The sequence below is a fragment of the Copadichromis virginalis genome, linkage group LG9 (genome assembly GCF_057382275.1).
Source record: "Copadichromis virginalis isolate Kocher_CV1m ecotype Utaka linkage group LG9, C_Virginalis_male_GT1.1, whole genome shotgun sequence".
Lineage (NCBI taxonomy): Eukaryota > Metazoa > Chordata > Actinopteri > Cichliformes > Cichlidae > Copadichromis > Copadichromis virginalis.
Genome location: NC_140626.1, coordinates 129,522 through 145,454, shown reverse-complemented (window position 1 = coordinate 145,454; position 15,933 = coordinate 129,522). Strand labels below are relative to the sequence as shown.

Here is a 15,933-nt window from a genome sequence, read left to right as displayed (position 1 = left end):
TACCTCTCCACATTAGAAAGGCCCCAACTGTTGCTCTTTTTAAATCGCATCTTAAAGCATATTTTTTTACTCTGGCTTTTGAAACTGTATGAGAGTTGCCAATTCTTTTATCTTAATTTTCTTTTAATTGTCTTACCTGTTGTTGTTGTTAATGTCATTGTTTAATTGTTATTTTGTACAGCACTTTGGTCAACTCCCTGTTGTTATTAAATGTGCTTTATAAATAAATAAATGAAATGAAATGAATGAATGTGCTGTTGGCCAAACTCAGCGCTTCCCTGACTGCTGTGTGTGTGTGTGTGTGTGAGAGAGAGAGAGAGAGAGAGAGAGGGAGAGAGAGACCCTTTTTTGGCAACATCTCATTGTATGATTCACATTGAATATATTTACACTGGTGTACTGGATTAGATCCTGTGTGTGTGTCCCTCTGTGTATGTGTGTTTCCATATGTGTCCATATTTGTAATTGTGTGTATCTGTTGGCTGTTATTTCTTGGGGTTTTTTTTAATCTATTTTTAATCATTATTTTCTTTTCACAGGTGAACAACAATTAGTTTTGAGGGAACTTAACCATGTTCCTTTTTTTCAGCTTTTCATTTTACTTTTCCAATATTTCCACTTAAGTTATTACTATTCTGCTAATTCACAGTATTTGTTCTAAATCATATTAATTAAGCTACATCACAGTATTTCTGCTAAATCATAGTATTTCTACTAAATTATGTTTTTTTCTAAATATAGCATTTCTGCTATATAATGGTATTTCTGCTATGTTATAATATTTGTGCTAAACCAGAGTGTTTGTGCTATGTTGTAGTATTTTTCTAAAGCATAGTATTTCTGTATTGTTTAAGTATTTCTGGCTAAAAATGTTATTTCTGTTATCTTGTCACATTTCTCCTAAATTCTTGTATTTCTGAGAAGTTATCATGTTTTTGCTAAGTTACAATATTTTTCAGAAGTTCTGCTATGTTATTGCATTTCTTCCAAGTATTATGTTTCCTCTAAGATATTGCAGTTCTGCTAAATAATTAGATTTTTGCAAAGTTCTTATGTTTCTGCAAAGTTTTTACAATTTCTTCAACTTTTCAGCTTTTTCAGCTAGTTTCAGCAGACAGCTTCTGCTTTACAGCATGCACACAGCTTTTTTGCAGGAAATGCACATTTTTCTTGTTTCCTTTGTTGTACTGTTTTGATTATTATTTCCCTAGGTTTCGGTTATGGTTGTCAATGATTTAGTTCTTGGGTTTTGTGTAATGGCTTCTTTGTGTTCCATGTTGTGTCTACTGTGCCTTTCTGTCCCATGTTTCAGGTCCCAATGTTCTGTCTACCCAGTCTGTTAAGTTTACGTGTCTAAAGTTCAGTCTGTGTGTTTCCTGTTTTACTTTGAAGGTCTGTGTTTCATGTCAGTGTTTCTATTTTTGCTTCCTTTGTGTCGTCCTGCCTAATCACTCCCAGCTGTTGTGTCTCATTCCCCTCGTTATCCCTCAGTGTGTTTAAGCCCCGTGTTTCTCCTTGTAAGTGTCATGTCCTACATCATAGCTGTGTGTTATGCTCCCTGTGTCTTTCATTAGTTTGTTATTATTCATTTCCCAGTTTAGTTTTGTTCTTTGTTTCACCTCCTCGCCCGCAATAAAGCAGTGTTTTTGAGTTTGCGTTAGTCTGTGAGCTTTGCATTTGGGTCCTTTTCTTGCCTGCACACAGCCGTTTTGTGACACCCTTTATATAAAAGATGGCTGCAGAGACCAGGTTCATAGACTAGTTCAATGTTGGAGTTGGTTGTTTCAGCTTGTTTTTTGTCCTGGATGTTTGTAGAGTCTGAAGGGGAAAAAAGACTCCATGTAGTTTCAGTTGCAATGTTTTCAGTGATGATCTGCAGAAAAACATTGAAGACGTTTTTCATTTCTCAGCCCAGAGTGGGGTTTGTGGTTCAGCATTCAGGACAGTTTGCAGATGAAGGGTTTGAGGGTTGTTGTTTATTTTTTTCCCGCACTGAGTGCCGTCAAAGATCAAAACAATTTCAGCGTAAATGAAGGGAACAATGATACATGAAAGATAATCCAATTGGTGTATCCATCACTGGTGCTTATTGCGTATGCAAAAAGATAATCTTTACATAATCTATAGTATTATATTCTGGGGTTAAAGTGGGCCAGAGTGATAGGCATTTTTGATTGTGATCACAGTACTTCTGCATCAAGGTAGCAGTACAGAAGAGGAGCAAATATAAAGGAAACAATGTTTTGGGTTTTTTTTTTTTAAAGTGGTGAGTAATTTCAAATGCAGTGTTTCTATCAGCTTGACAAATATCACCAAACACACAAACTGCTTATATGTGGTTTTCTGCAAAAGGTCCAGCTGCTGTATTTCCCAAAGACAGAAAAAAATGAGATAAAGAAGAAAGGTTATATATAAAGGTAAACACTGCTCAGGGGCATTTGATAAACTAGAAATTAAAAGCATGTCATGTCCTAATTTTATAAAACCAGATTTCCAAATTCTATACGTTTTTAGAGATGTATATAATGTGAAGTTATTATTTTTTATTTTTCATATTGTGAAATATCCCCCAAAACAATCTGAGGGTTATACTTTGTGCTATTTAAAGATTACATAAAAATACTCAGTTTAGCGCAGGATAAAAAGATTATATTCCCTGGGTTTAAAATAAGGAACAGTGTGTTGCACGGGTGCACAGTGATCAGAGTTCGATTGCATAAAGGGTAGCAATATTTAATATGAATTCAAGTTAATGTTTTGATTCAGTCATTGATTTCTACTTTTAAACAAACTTTGTACTAAAGTTTATACTAAAGTTTGCATAAACAGTACACATCAGTGTAAAGAACAGAAATCAGCAAAGACATTTTTTACTACTTGTGTAAATCCACAAAAAACGGTTTGCTTTCTCTGTCTCTCTCTCTTCCTTCTGTGCTTGTGTCTAAAGCATCTGCTACATCAATCACAAGTTCATGATGATCTTTTGATGAGGCACTATTATAAAAATGGCAGCTAAGGTTCATTCTTTGATTGATAAATGAGGCTGTCAGTAATGCCTCATTTATCAGGGATATCTCAGTAGGTAGAGTGATTGCCCCATGATCGGAAGGTCGGGGGTTCGGCTCCACTGAACAGCTACCCTGAGGTACCCCTGGGCAAGGTACCGTCCCTACACACTCCTCCCCGGACGCTGCATTGGTGGCTGCCCACTGCTTCACTGGGTGAATGGGTTAAATGCAGAGGAGTAATTTCCCAACGGGGACTAACACATACACATTATTATTATTAAGCCCCAGCTCTTTTATCTAGTGTGTTTTTTCTTGACTTTTCCCCTCACAACTAATCTCATTGTTCTTCCTCTCATGTACAGACCTCCCCTGGATTTTCCATCCTGGAATGCTTGGAGAGATTGCCTGAGCTGAGTGAGTGAGGAGAATTAGTGTGTTTTAACAGAAGTATCTGTACTTCTAGTTAAGTAAAGGATGTCTGTACATTTGCCACCTCTGATTTCACCTCTTCCCCTAGGAGCTGAGAAAGTACCAGAAAACAAAGAAATGAAAATATCAAATTGTATCAGGTGTCAAATGGACAGAAAAATGACCTTTGAGTTGAGCAGCAAATAGGAAACAACCTGAGGTTTCTGTTTTAATCTAGTCTGTGTGATGGTGCGCACGTAGCAACAGCTGAACAGTCACACTTTCTGCTTTTAACACCTCCTTGAGCATGAACACTGAACCACTAACAGACACATGACTGTGACCACAGGAAGTTCACAAACTAGAAACTACTTCCTCTTCTGGTCTGCAAGTTTAGTTCTCATTAGTCTGATTCTGACTTCCTGTTCAACATGTTTAGACCCAAAATAAAAGTAGTTCAGCTACTCCTTCCAAAACACATAGGAAAAAGAAATAATGAAAGAGAAATATTCAATTTTACAGTTGTGACTATAGCCTTATGGCAGCACACAGTGTCTGATCAAATATATCCCCCTCTCGCCCCTGCGGGTGGTCTATCCTTCAAGCTCGGGTCCTCTACCAGAGGCCTGGGAGCTTGAGGGTCCTGCGCAGTATCTTAGCTGTTCCCAGGACTGCGCTCTTCTGGACAGAGATCTCCGATGTTATTCCCGGGATCTGCTGGAGCCACTCGCCTAGCTTGGGAGTCACCACACCTAGTGCTCCGATTACCACGGGGACCACCGTTACCTTCACCCTCCACATCTTCTCAAGCTCTTCTCTGAGCCCTTGGTATTTCTCGAGCTTCTCGTGTTCCTTCTTCCTGATGTTGCTGTCATTGGGAACCGCTACATCGATCACTACGGCCGTCTTCTTCTGTTTGTCTGCCACCATTAATATCTATATATATATATATATATATAACTGAAGGCCGGACGGTCCTGATCCCCAAGGACCCCAAGAAGGGACCGGTCCCCTCCAACTACCGACCAATAACCTGCCTCAGTACTACATGGAAGCTCCTGTCAGGCATCATATCGGCTAAGATGAACAGGCACATGGGTCAATACATGAGCGGGACACAGAAAGGAATTGGCAAGAATACCAGAGGCGCAAAACACCAGCTACTGGTAGACAGAACAATCAGCCGAGACTGCAAGACCAGACTGACCAACCTGTGCACTGCCTGGATTGATTACAAGAAGGCCTATGACTCAATGCCCCACAGCTGGATACTGGAATGCCTAGAATTGTACAAGATCAATGGGACCCTAAGAGTCTTCATCAGGAACTCAATGGGGATGTGGCGTACAACACTAGAGGCCAACTCCAAGCCCATAGCACAAGTCACCATCAAGTGCGGGATCTACCAAGGAGATGCTCTGTCCCCACTGCTGTTCTGCATAGGCCTGAACCCCCTCAGTGAGATCATTAACAAGACTGGCTACGGATACCGACTACGGAACGGAGCAGTTGTCAGCCACCTCCTGTACATGGATGACATCAAGCTGTATGCCAAGAGTGAACGAGACATCGATTCACTGATCCACACTACCAGGCTATACAGCAATGACATTGGAATGTCGTTCGGACTGGAGAAGTGTAGTCGGATGGTATCAAAGAGAGGGAAGGTAGTCAGAACTGAGGGGATTGAACTACCAGAAGGCAACATTGCAGACATAGAGGACAGTTACAAGTACCTGGGGATCCCGCAGGCAAATGGGAACCATGAAGAGGCCGCTAGAAAGGCTGCAACCACCAAGTACCTGCAGAGGGTCAGGCAAGTCCTGAGGAGTCAGCTGAATGGTAAGAACAAGATCCGGGCCATCAACACGTACGCCCTGCCCGTGATCAGGTACCCTGCTGGGGTAATAGGCTGGCCAAAGGAGGAGATAGAAGCCACTGACATAAAGACAAGAAAGCTCCTTACCATGCATGGAGGGTTTCACCCCAAGTCCAGCACCCTGAGGCTGTACGCTAAGCGGAAGGAAGGGGGCCGGGGACTGGTGAGTGTCAGCACCACAGTCCAGGATGAGACAACGAACATCCAAGAATACATTGGGAAGATGGCCCCAACTGACCGAGTGCTCAGTGAATACCTCAGGCAGCAGAAACCCAAGAAAGAGGAGGGAAACGAGGAACCATCATGGAAGGACAGGCCCCTGCACGGTATGTACCACCGGCAGATAGAGGAGGTGGCTGATATCCAGAAATCCTACCAGTGGCTGGACAAAGCTGGACTGAAAGACAGCACAGAGGCACTAATCATGGCAGCACAAGAACAAGCTCTGAGTACAAGATCCATAGAGGCTGGGGTCTATCACACCAGGCAAGACCCCAGGTGCAGGCTGTGTAAAGATGCCCCAGAGACAATCCAGCACATAACAGCAGGGTGCAAGATGCTAGCAGGCAAGGCATACATGGAACGCCATAACCAAGTGGCCGGCATAGTGTACAGGAACATCTGTGCCGAGTATAACCTGGAAGTCCCGAGGTCAAAATGGGAGATGCCCCCAAGGGTGGTGAAGAATGACCGAGCTAAGATCCTGTGGGACTTCCAGATACAGACGGACAAAATGGTGGTGGCTAACCAACCGGACATAGTGGTGGTAGACAAACAGAAGAAGACGGCCGTAGTGATCGATGTAGCGGTTCCGAATGACAGCAATATCAGGAAGAAGGAACACGAGAAGCTGGAGAAATACCAAGGGCTCAGAGAAGAGCTCGAGAGGATGTGGAGGGTGAAGGTAACGGTGGTCCCCGTGGTAATCGGAGCACTAGGTGCGTTGACTCCCAAGCTAGGCGAGTGGCTCCAGCAGATCCCGGGAACAACATCGGAGATCTCTGTCCAGAAGAGCGCAGTCCTGGGAACAGCTAAGGTACTGCGCAGGACCCTCAAGCTCCCAGGCCTCTGGTAGAGGACCCGAGCTTGAAGGATAAACCGCCCGCAGGGGCGTGCTGGGTGTTTTTATATAAACACCCAGCACGCCCCTGCGTGTTTAGACATATATATATATATATATATATATATATATATATATATATATATAGATGTGTGTGTATATATGTGTGTGTATATATGTGTGTGTGTGTATATATATATATATATATATATATATATATATATATTATGGAATGCCCTTTAGGAAAAGATTATATATATATTCCAACCAAAGTCTGAATATATAGAATGAAACTTGAATATATAGAATGATCTTCTGAATATATAGAATGATCTTCTGAATATATAGAATGAAACTTGAATATATAGAATGATCTTCTGAATATATAGAATGATCTTCTGAATATATAGAATGAAACTTGAATATATAGAATGTATGAACCTCATTTTTAGAGATGATGTGTTTCTGAATTCTCTGCCTTTACAAAATGGCATCAGCTGAACTATTTCAGTACTTTTTAGAGCTTGACAACTGTTTTGCGACAGCTGTTCAAACTGCAAATGGTAGAAATAATTTGGAATTTATACTATGTCACCTTGAAGAACACGTTTTCATTATTGCAACATTTCTAGTGCTCATGAATAATGTTCAACAAAACATTTCTGGGAGAAGATTATGCACACTTCTTGAGGGAATTTATCAATCACTGATGGAGATGTCAACTGAGCTAACACTTCGAGCAGAAGCTGAAGCACATGTTATGGGCTCATTATATCATTCTACATCTCAAAGAGGAAGGCCAAGGTAAGTGATAAAAATGGAAACAAATTCATTCATAATGTGTATGGCACTTGAAAGAGTCAAGAGATAGCAAATACGATAATGAATGCAAGAAATAAGAAAGAAGTTAACATATTTCTTCTTTTGTTTCTAACTCTTTTAGGTACAACATACCAGCTACTCAGCTGACTGACATGCGAGACTTGGGGTTTAGTTGGATGGCCATATCTCAAATGTTGTCAGTAAATGTTCGAACACTGTACAACCACAGGATACAACTAGGTTTAGTGGACTATGGAAATTTTAATAATATTTCAAATGTGGATCTTGATCATCTCATTACTGAGATTCTTACACATACCCCTGGCTCAGGAGAATCCTACATTAGTGGTAGTTTGAGAGGAGAAGGAATCAGAGTTCAGCGGTGGCGAGTGCGAGAACGTTTAAGAATAGTTGATCCAGTGGGAAGAGCTTTGAGAGGACGGAGAGCAATTCAGCGGAGGGTCTACAATGTCACTGTCCCAAATCAAGTGTGGTATGCCTTTTTGTCTTAAATTTGATTAATGTTAATTATTACTTCCTGCATTGTAGTAATATAATATTTTGTTTGTGTTTTAATAAACAATGTTGTATAATGTCTGGGTTTAAAATATTGTTTATCTCCAGAAATAGTTTACATGACAGAAGTACAATGTCAAAGTCATAGACCTTTATTTTAATGTACATCTAGTGTCATAATAATAATATATTTCTTCTTATTCCAGGCATATTGACACAAACCATAAGTTAAATCCTTGGGGGTTTGTGTTTCATGGAGGAGTTGACGGCTACAGTCGCTGCATTACCTACATGAGATGCTGCACAGATAACAGAGCATCAACTGCTATGCAACTTTTCCAGAGTGCCGTTGATCTCTTTGGCCTCCCACAACGTGTCAGGGGTGATGCTGGCAGTGAGAATATTGATATTGCACGGTTTATGATTGAACATCGAGGGCCAAACAGAGGAAGCTTTATGGTTGGACGAAGTGTGCATAATCAAAGAATTGAAAGATTGTGGGGTGAACTAAACAGAGTTGTGTCAGCATACTTTAAAGACCTTTTCCTCTTTATGGAAAATGTTGGGATTTTAGATAGCACTGATCCATTTCATATTAGGGCTCTTCACCATGTATATCTTCCAAGAATTAACAGATCTGTGGATGAATTTGTAAATCAGTGGAACCATCACAGCTGAAGGACAATGGAAAATCACTCCCCGCTGCAGCTGTGGACTGTTGGAATGTTGCAACTTCCTCAGCATCACAGACCGCTCAGTAAAGTGCACTTCAGACATCCTTCTTACCATCACCAGCAGTTGACGGCTGACTTGAGGCAGATCGACCCCTTGAGTGACGATGGAAATCATGGGATAGAAGTTTTTTTGACAGCATGCCGCATGCTTCAGTTAAGTTATTAGTAAATTTGTTTGTGTTAATTAAAAAATGTATTTGAGTGCCAGACACTAAAAACTGTGAAATATCATGATACTGAAAAGGGTCCAAGACTATTATTTAGGTAAAAGTAAGGTAAGATAAAAAGACTGGTTTTATCTTCATATTCACTTGTGCCATTTAAATCATAAAAGTAGACAAATAAAGTGTTTAGACTACACTTTTCTTTCATGACAAACCATACTTGTCACAGTACAAAATGTTACAGTATATGTTACATATGATTGTATGATGTACTAATGTATCTGTTAATAAACAGGAATTATGATTCATTCATTAAATAAAATATGTTATACATTTTAAACTCTTTAAACTTTTTTTTTAAAGACACAAATTACATAAAAAGTAGAAACACAGAACACTTTATTTGTGTATTTCCAGTACCCATGGGAAGGAAATAATATTCTGCAGTAATAGGGCTGGTCTTAAAAAAACAAAATGAAAGAGGAAAAAAAACCCAAACAATCTACAATGGGCCTGTGTTATCAAGTAGTATAGTAAAATATGCAAACAAAATACTTAAAACACTCCCTGCAAACCAGGTTACGTTTATTATCATTATTATTATTATTATTATTATTATTATTGTTTATAATACTTTGATAACATATAATAATTTCATAAGATTGTAATGTCATATAGTGTGATATAATGTTCATATTTCAACCTGTAACATAACCAGGTTTGACCTAACCAATGTCTGTCACATTTATAGACAACTTTGCTGCCAGTGTTGGAGATACTGTCTTTCTACCTTTTAGTATGTAGGGTTACTGTAATACTTTTCAAAACTTTACCAAAACCTAACAAAAACATTTTTTAAACCTGTGAGTTAAGCTAAACGTTAAATGATATTAATACAAAGTTCTGTGTAAAGCATAAATGTTCAAATGGGACACTGAAATAAAGCTTAACTCATCTCATTTGAAAATACACATTATGTGGAATAGTTGAACACAGGAAGCATTTGAGAAAACTTAATTCTATATAACAATGAGATTGTGGCATATTATTTTGCTCACTGCAGGGGTGCTAAATAATGTAATGTTACTATGGGTCATACCAGAGACAAAACATGCCATATAAGCAGGAAAACAAATTAACTACAATCAAAAAACAAAAAAATGCCTCACATGTATAAACTGAAACAAAATTATTCCATCCATTCTGTTCGGCTTATCAAATCCATGTCTGATTTGAAAGTAGTGTGCACTGCATGAACTGGTATTTAAGCTTTAATTTGAAAGACACACATGAAGCTTATTTAGGCTATACAGTCCTACTGCTGTCCAGGGTGTACTCTGATGCGGGGTTAACAACATTAACAAAAAACAAGAAAATAAAAAATGCATATGCAAAATAGAAAAAACCCCAAATCCTCATCATGTCACCAATCCTTAAGAAAACACATCATGCTCTTCCAAATCCTGGTGAATTCCGTATTGCAAAATCCATGTCTGATTTGAAAGTAGTGTACACTGCATGAACTGGTATACGAAGGATATTTTCACAAGTATTGGCCACTGGAAATCTGCAGTTAGTGACGAACTCAAGGCTTGGCTTTGGAGAAAAACCCAGGGCTGGTATGCTGTCACATCCAGTGCAGAAAACAAGAATATCTTCCAAAGAGACATCATTTTCAACTATAAGATACAAAATGATAATGAGATTCTGACTAAGACTACTGATGTACAGATATATTAAATTACCAAAAGATTAAATCAAAAGTGAAACGTATATTTTTTTTAAAGTAAGCTGTAATTTGAAAGACACACATGAAGCTTATTTAGGCTATACAGTGAAACCACAATGTCAAAGAAAGAAGTTAGTGGAGACCACAACATATTAAATGTACGTGGATGCAGCAATAGCCTATTATTTGTACTCAGTATACAGGATTGGTAATAATTTATTTATTTAGTTATCCTCCTATTTATCCTGTTATTTATTTATCCTGTTAATACACTGAAGTCAAACTGAAATCACATTTGGATACAATGTTCTTTGTAAACCCAGCACTTGCATCAGTACTATCTATCTACCTTTTTTGTTATGGCATCTATGTCTGTAATTTCATGATGCTGCTGCACAAAAGTGAGAATTTTGATTTATGGTCAAACAATGTGCCAAGTAGTAAACTCACATTCTGCCTCCTGAAGATAGTCTTGCCAGAAAGCCAGGGTCCGGCACTCATCTTGAAATGCATTACTCCCTCGTTCGGAGTGAATGATCTGGAATAGATTCTCCATATCAGTTGCTCTGAGAGCCATTCCAGCTTTCACGAAAAGGCACTTCATCTGAAGAGGGTATGTCTGTAGAGCATCTAGGACACCTAGAGACCTCAGGCCATCTCTGAACCTAGCCAAAATAAAACAAAATCAAATTGTATTTTATATTACTATTATTATATTTGTATTTGATGGGATTTGGAACCTGTATCATAACAAGAGGTTTTGAGGTTTTATCAAGAGACATTTCTGAACTAATTACATTTTACTTTCCTGTGGACTGCTGTATCAGAGGTGAAGAACATTTTTCCCCTTACAGGGCCAGACTGTCTTAGATACAGATAAAGAATGCCTATACATGGAACAACTGAGTTGAAATATGATACACAGGGACCTGTCATGAATTGGAGTAAAAGTGACAAATTGCTTTCAAATACATCTGGTCTCTTGTTCCATTGGCATACCTTTTCTGTCAGTCTACAGTCAACCCAAATGCTACTCAATTTGAAACTATTTTTATTTACATATTTAAACACATGCCTACATCGGCACAGATACAACGTTTTATGTGAATTTTAATTTCATGAATGAAAGATATCTGTTTTGTTATGAACTGTACTAGAATGGAGCGCTACAGACCTGTACCACCCAAATAGGGTAATAGCATTGTTTCACAACACAATGACTTTAGTTTGACAGGCTTAATTTTTTACCATTACAGTATGTGTTTAGACATACCTTTCAAAAGGTGCACGGGTCCGTTGAAGGACATACCAGTGAGCCAGATCCAAAGCAGTTTCTTGTTTGTTTTGAAGTGTTATGCAAACATTGTGACCAGCAAGACTGATCAAGCTGGCTGCCTGTGCAACTGCATCTTGCAGCTGTAGATCATTCTCGGCCTGTATGATCTAAAAACAATATGAGGAAATTATAAAATGAATTATTTGACTCTACTATTTAGTAGAACATACAAAACTAATAGCTTTAGTGTTTAATTAGTACATTAACCCTATGAAACCCCAAAACCGATCAGGAGGCTGAGGTATAAGTTATTAAGCTGGAAAACAAGTCCAATCATTAAATTCTGAAAACTGAAACTTGGAATTTCTTGGGCAGTAACCAACAGAACCACAACCTGGCACACACATTTTTAGTTCTTCCTTCTTGTAGCCATTAAAATGTTTGATCTTTTACTAGAAAGGTGCAGGACTCGGGCAAGAATAATTAGGAAAGTGTTAGTAAAAATGTTGGACAAGCAAAGAAAGACCCACAATGAAATTGAAAGAACCAAAGGAAAATATGCTCACCGACTGCACTTGTGACCTTGTTTCCTCATCAGTAATATGATCAGTGCTGACTTTTACATTGTCTGGACCCTTTTGAAGACACTCATACAAGAGTTCAGACAAGAAACATGGACTCTGTCCCCCGTGGGCAATTGACATTGCCATGATCTGGCCAGCATAGTAGTATCCATTATCTTTCATTGCTGTTAACAAATAAAATAAAACATCATCTCAAAAGCTTGCATCATTATTTTTGTTACTGTGGCATTTTTTATAGTACAAGTTACCAAATGTTATTTCTGAAAAAAAATATTGCCCATACAGTTGCACCCATAATAGTTTGGATAATGACAAAATCATCTTAATTTTGCTGCGCACCACCACCTTGGATTTTAATACCAAACAATCAAGATGATACTAAAGTGCAATTCCTTCGAGGTATTTTATTAAAAAATGGCACCAGCTGATTAGGAATTACAGTCAATTTTATACATTATCCACCATCTTTAAAGATGGTTGCTTTAGACAAGTGATTGAAAGCTAACACCATTTTATGTATTATTTTTAATACAAGGATTAAAATTCTTTACAATTCTTTACAGCCTTAAAGTCAGATCAGGTAACTAAGCTGGCTTTTTATGCTTTGGGTTATTATCAATTTACACTGTCCAATCAATTTAGCATTTGCATTTGGCTGAATCTGAACAGATTGCCCTTTACACTTCACAAATCACCAGTGATATCATTGACAACAGTAGTGGGTTGGTTCTATGGCAGCTACTCATGCCCGTGTCATAACACTGCTTCCACTATGTGTGACTTAAGCTATTGTTTTCTTTACTATGCTTTTCTCCTTCCATCATTTTGGTTAATCTTGGTGTCATCTGTCCATATCTTCATAGTAGTATAGCATAGTTCTTTTAGATGTTTTCTGGCAAAGTCCTTCCAGTTATTTACTATTGCACCTTGTTGTAAAACATCTGTGTTTCCATTCATAAGTGCATCTCTTGATTGTTGAATTACACCATATCAGTCATTTGAATAATTACTTTTGAGAAATGAGAGAGCATGTATAAAAATGGCCAGAATTTCTAAATATGAAGTACTGTTTCAAACCTTTCAACTAAAGCAGACAATCTTCCCTTCAGGCAATCTAGGTTTAATTTTTTAAAATCCTCTGTGGTGGTACAGAAATTCTGTCATTGCCAAAAAAATGTGTTTAGTTAACTGTATGAGATACTAAACTCGTACATGTAATCACAAACCAATTGATGTATAATGTATTGATGTAAAATAAATCAAATGGCAACAATTAATTAAATCATAAGTACCTTTAGAATTGCACGTAAGAACTTTAGCATTGGGTGGACCTTCACTTGAGTCTAAAGACCTTGAAATGGCTTCTTGGAGGTCGGGGTCATCTGACAGGTATTCTTCCTCAAACAGGCCAAGATATGTACTGCAAAGCCAGAATGTTTTGTAAATTATTTAGTTAGATTGTCTGTAAATTAAAACAGATAATACATTTCATTATACTGACAACAAAATGTCATAATAAATATTAGTAATATGTTTATGTATTATGTATTAAAACATAATACTAGTGACAACGTTTAAGGGAGTTTAAAATCCATCTTTGCCTTTTTCACTCTCATTTTATGAACATACATACATTTGCTGAAATGATCAGGATTACTTACTGATTCATTGTCCTCACATAAGATGACCTTGTCAGGTCTGACATAAATTGACTTCTGATGAAACAGTTTTTTCACAAGGTCTCCATTCAAAGTCTGTTTGGAAGTGAGTGATGGCTCAACTAGTTTGGTGTGGCATGCCAGCAAAATCTGTAGCCTAGGGGAGGAAGAAAAGAGTGTATATGAAAGTTTTGTTAAGGCTAACAGACTACAATACAATACAATACATTAAAAGGCTTAATTTTTGTTAACTCTAAAAGATATCAATCCAGTCATCCGATTGGTGCTCCCAGATCCTTTTTGGAAATACCCAAAGTTGACCTTTAATAGTATAATAATCTAAGTAAGAAAAAAAAAAATTTTTTTATAAAAAAAGGATCTAATGCTTACCTGCATCCTTCAACAACTGGCTGGAAGGCAGTCCTTATTGCCTGCATTACTTTGTCTGAGTCCCAGTCACAGCTAAACTCCAGTGCAGATTTTATATGTCCATTTTCAAAAAGCCAAGCTTTTTTGTTACGCCTTGGCACATGTGTAGTTAGATGGTCTGGCAAGAGAATCACTTCTTTGGTGAAAGACTGAGCCACAGAATGTGACCTGCTTAGCTGTGCTGGAAACCTAATGGAGGATAAAGGCAAATTAAACATTTCTGCATGTAATATACTCACACTTCTCTGATCAATGAAGTACATTTAATTAAAAAAATACACCATGCTGTACACATGTCTAATCTGCATTAATAAACACCCTCTAGCCCCATGGTAGCTAGGATAGGCTCTTGGAATCCTGAATTGGATAAGTGGAAGAGAATGGATGGATGAATGGATGGATAGATGATGGAAGATAGTGGGATGGGTGGGTGGAGAAACTTAACAATCACATAAACGAATGTCTTCAATTCACGGAGTACTTTTTGTTGCTTTAAAAAAAGTTTCATTAAATTATATACTGCCAACAACTATGTATTGTAACAACTGATGTGCTTTGCTTTTACACAATGTTTGCAGATTAAGCTTACGGGACGTGAAATATTATAGAAATCGCATGTTTCCACAGTTAAACAAATTAACTGTTGTGCACAGTTTAGTCTCCATGTCCACACGCTGTCACTCTATCGCACAGTTTTTTTGTTTTGTTTTTTTGTGATATTTTTGTTTACTTAGCTTCGTCGAGCAATTGAAACCTACGAGCTATTACTAACCTTCCACTAGTAATTTCAGTGCATTTAGTTCTGTTCTTACCTCTTCTGCCCTAGGCCCTTTCGAGTAAAAGGTCTAAGATTGTAAATGGGACCTGTTGTGGGGCACTCCTGTGATGTGGAAGGCACGTTCTCCATAACGTTAGCTGGATAACCAGGGGTTATCTGACCGGAGAGGTTCACTGCATTTGGTCTTCCACGATGAAAAAGTGAATAAATTTCTTCATCAGTAGTACGATGCGGTACACTAGTACAAATATTATGTTGGCCAGAACATGCATTTGCCAGGGTGTTAATTAGCTCCTCATTACGTAGAATTTGAGCCACAAAATTCCGTGCGGACTGGCTCATAGTGCCATTCCTCGCAGGTACAAACAAGGAAAACACTAGATGGCGCAAGCGCCTCCGTGACGTCAAGCTTCATTCTATATATTCAGAAGATCATTTTATATATTCAAGTTTCATTTCATATATTCAGAAGATCATTCTATATATTCAAATGATCATTCTATATATTCAAGTTTCATTCTATATATTCAAATGATCATTCTATATATTCAAGTTTCATTCTATATATTCAAGTTTCATTCTATATATTCAACAGATCATTCTATATATTCAAGTTTCATTCTATATATTCAGACTTTGGTTGGAATATATATATATAATATTTTCCTAAAGGGCATTCCATAATATATATATGTATATATATATATATACACACACACATATACATATATCACTGACTTTCAGCTTGTTGCGTTTGTGGATATATGACTGACTTTAATTATTACACATTCGCACATAAATAAGTGACGTCATATTCAGTACTTTTGACAGTTCACTCTTCGGCCGCTCCATCTTATTAGGGAAAGTCCATATACATAAATGTAAATT

At 37.8% G+C, this 15,933-nt stretch overlaps 1 protein-coding gene across 1 annotated transcript; it reads right to left on the bottom strand.

Annotated features, from left to right (window-relative positions):
- Positions 1-9,872: 9,872 nt before the first annotated feature.
- LOC146701013 (uncharacterized) lies at positions 9,873-15,387 on the bottom strand. Its single transcript, XM_085469273.1, has 8 exons — positions 15,080-15,387; positions 14,229-14,456; positions 13,782-13,995; positions 13,473-13,578; positions 12,163-12,344; positions 11,594-11,763; positions 10,771-10,985; positions 9,873-10,270 (listed from the first exon to the last, which is right to left on the bottom strand). The coding sequence occupies exons 1-8, from the start codon at positions 15,385-15,387 to the stop codon at positions 10,038-10,040; spliced, it is 1,656 nt and encodes a 551-aa protein (XP_085325399.1). The 3' UTR covers positions 9,873-10,037.
- Positions 15,388-15,933: the final 546 nt, after the last annotated feature.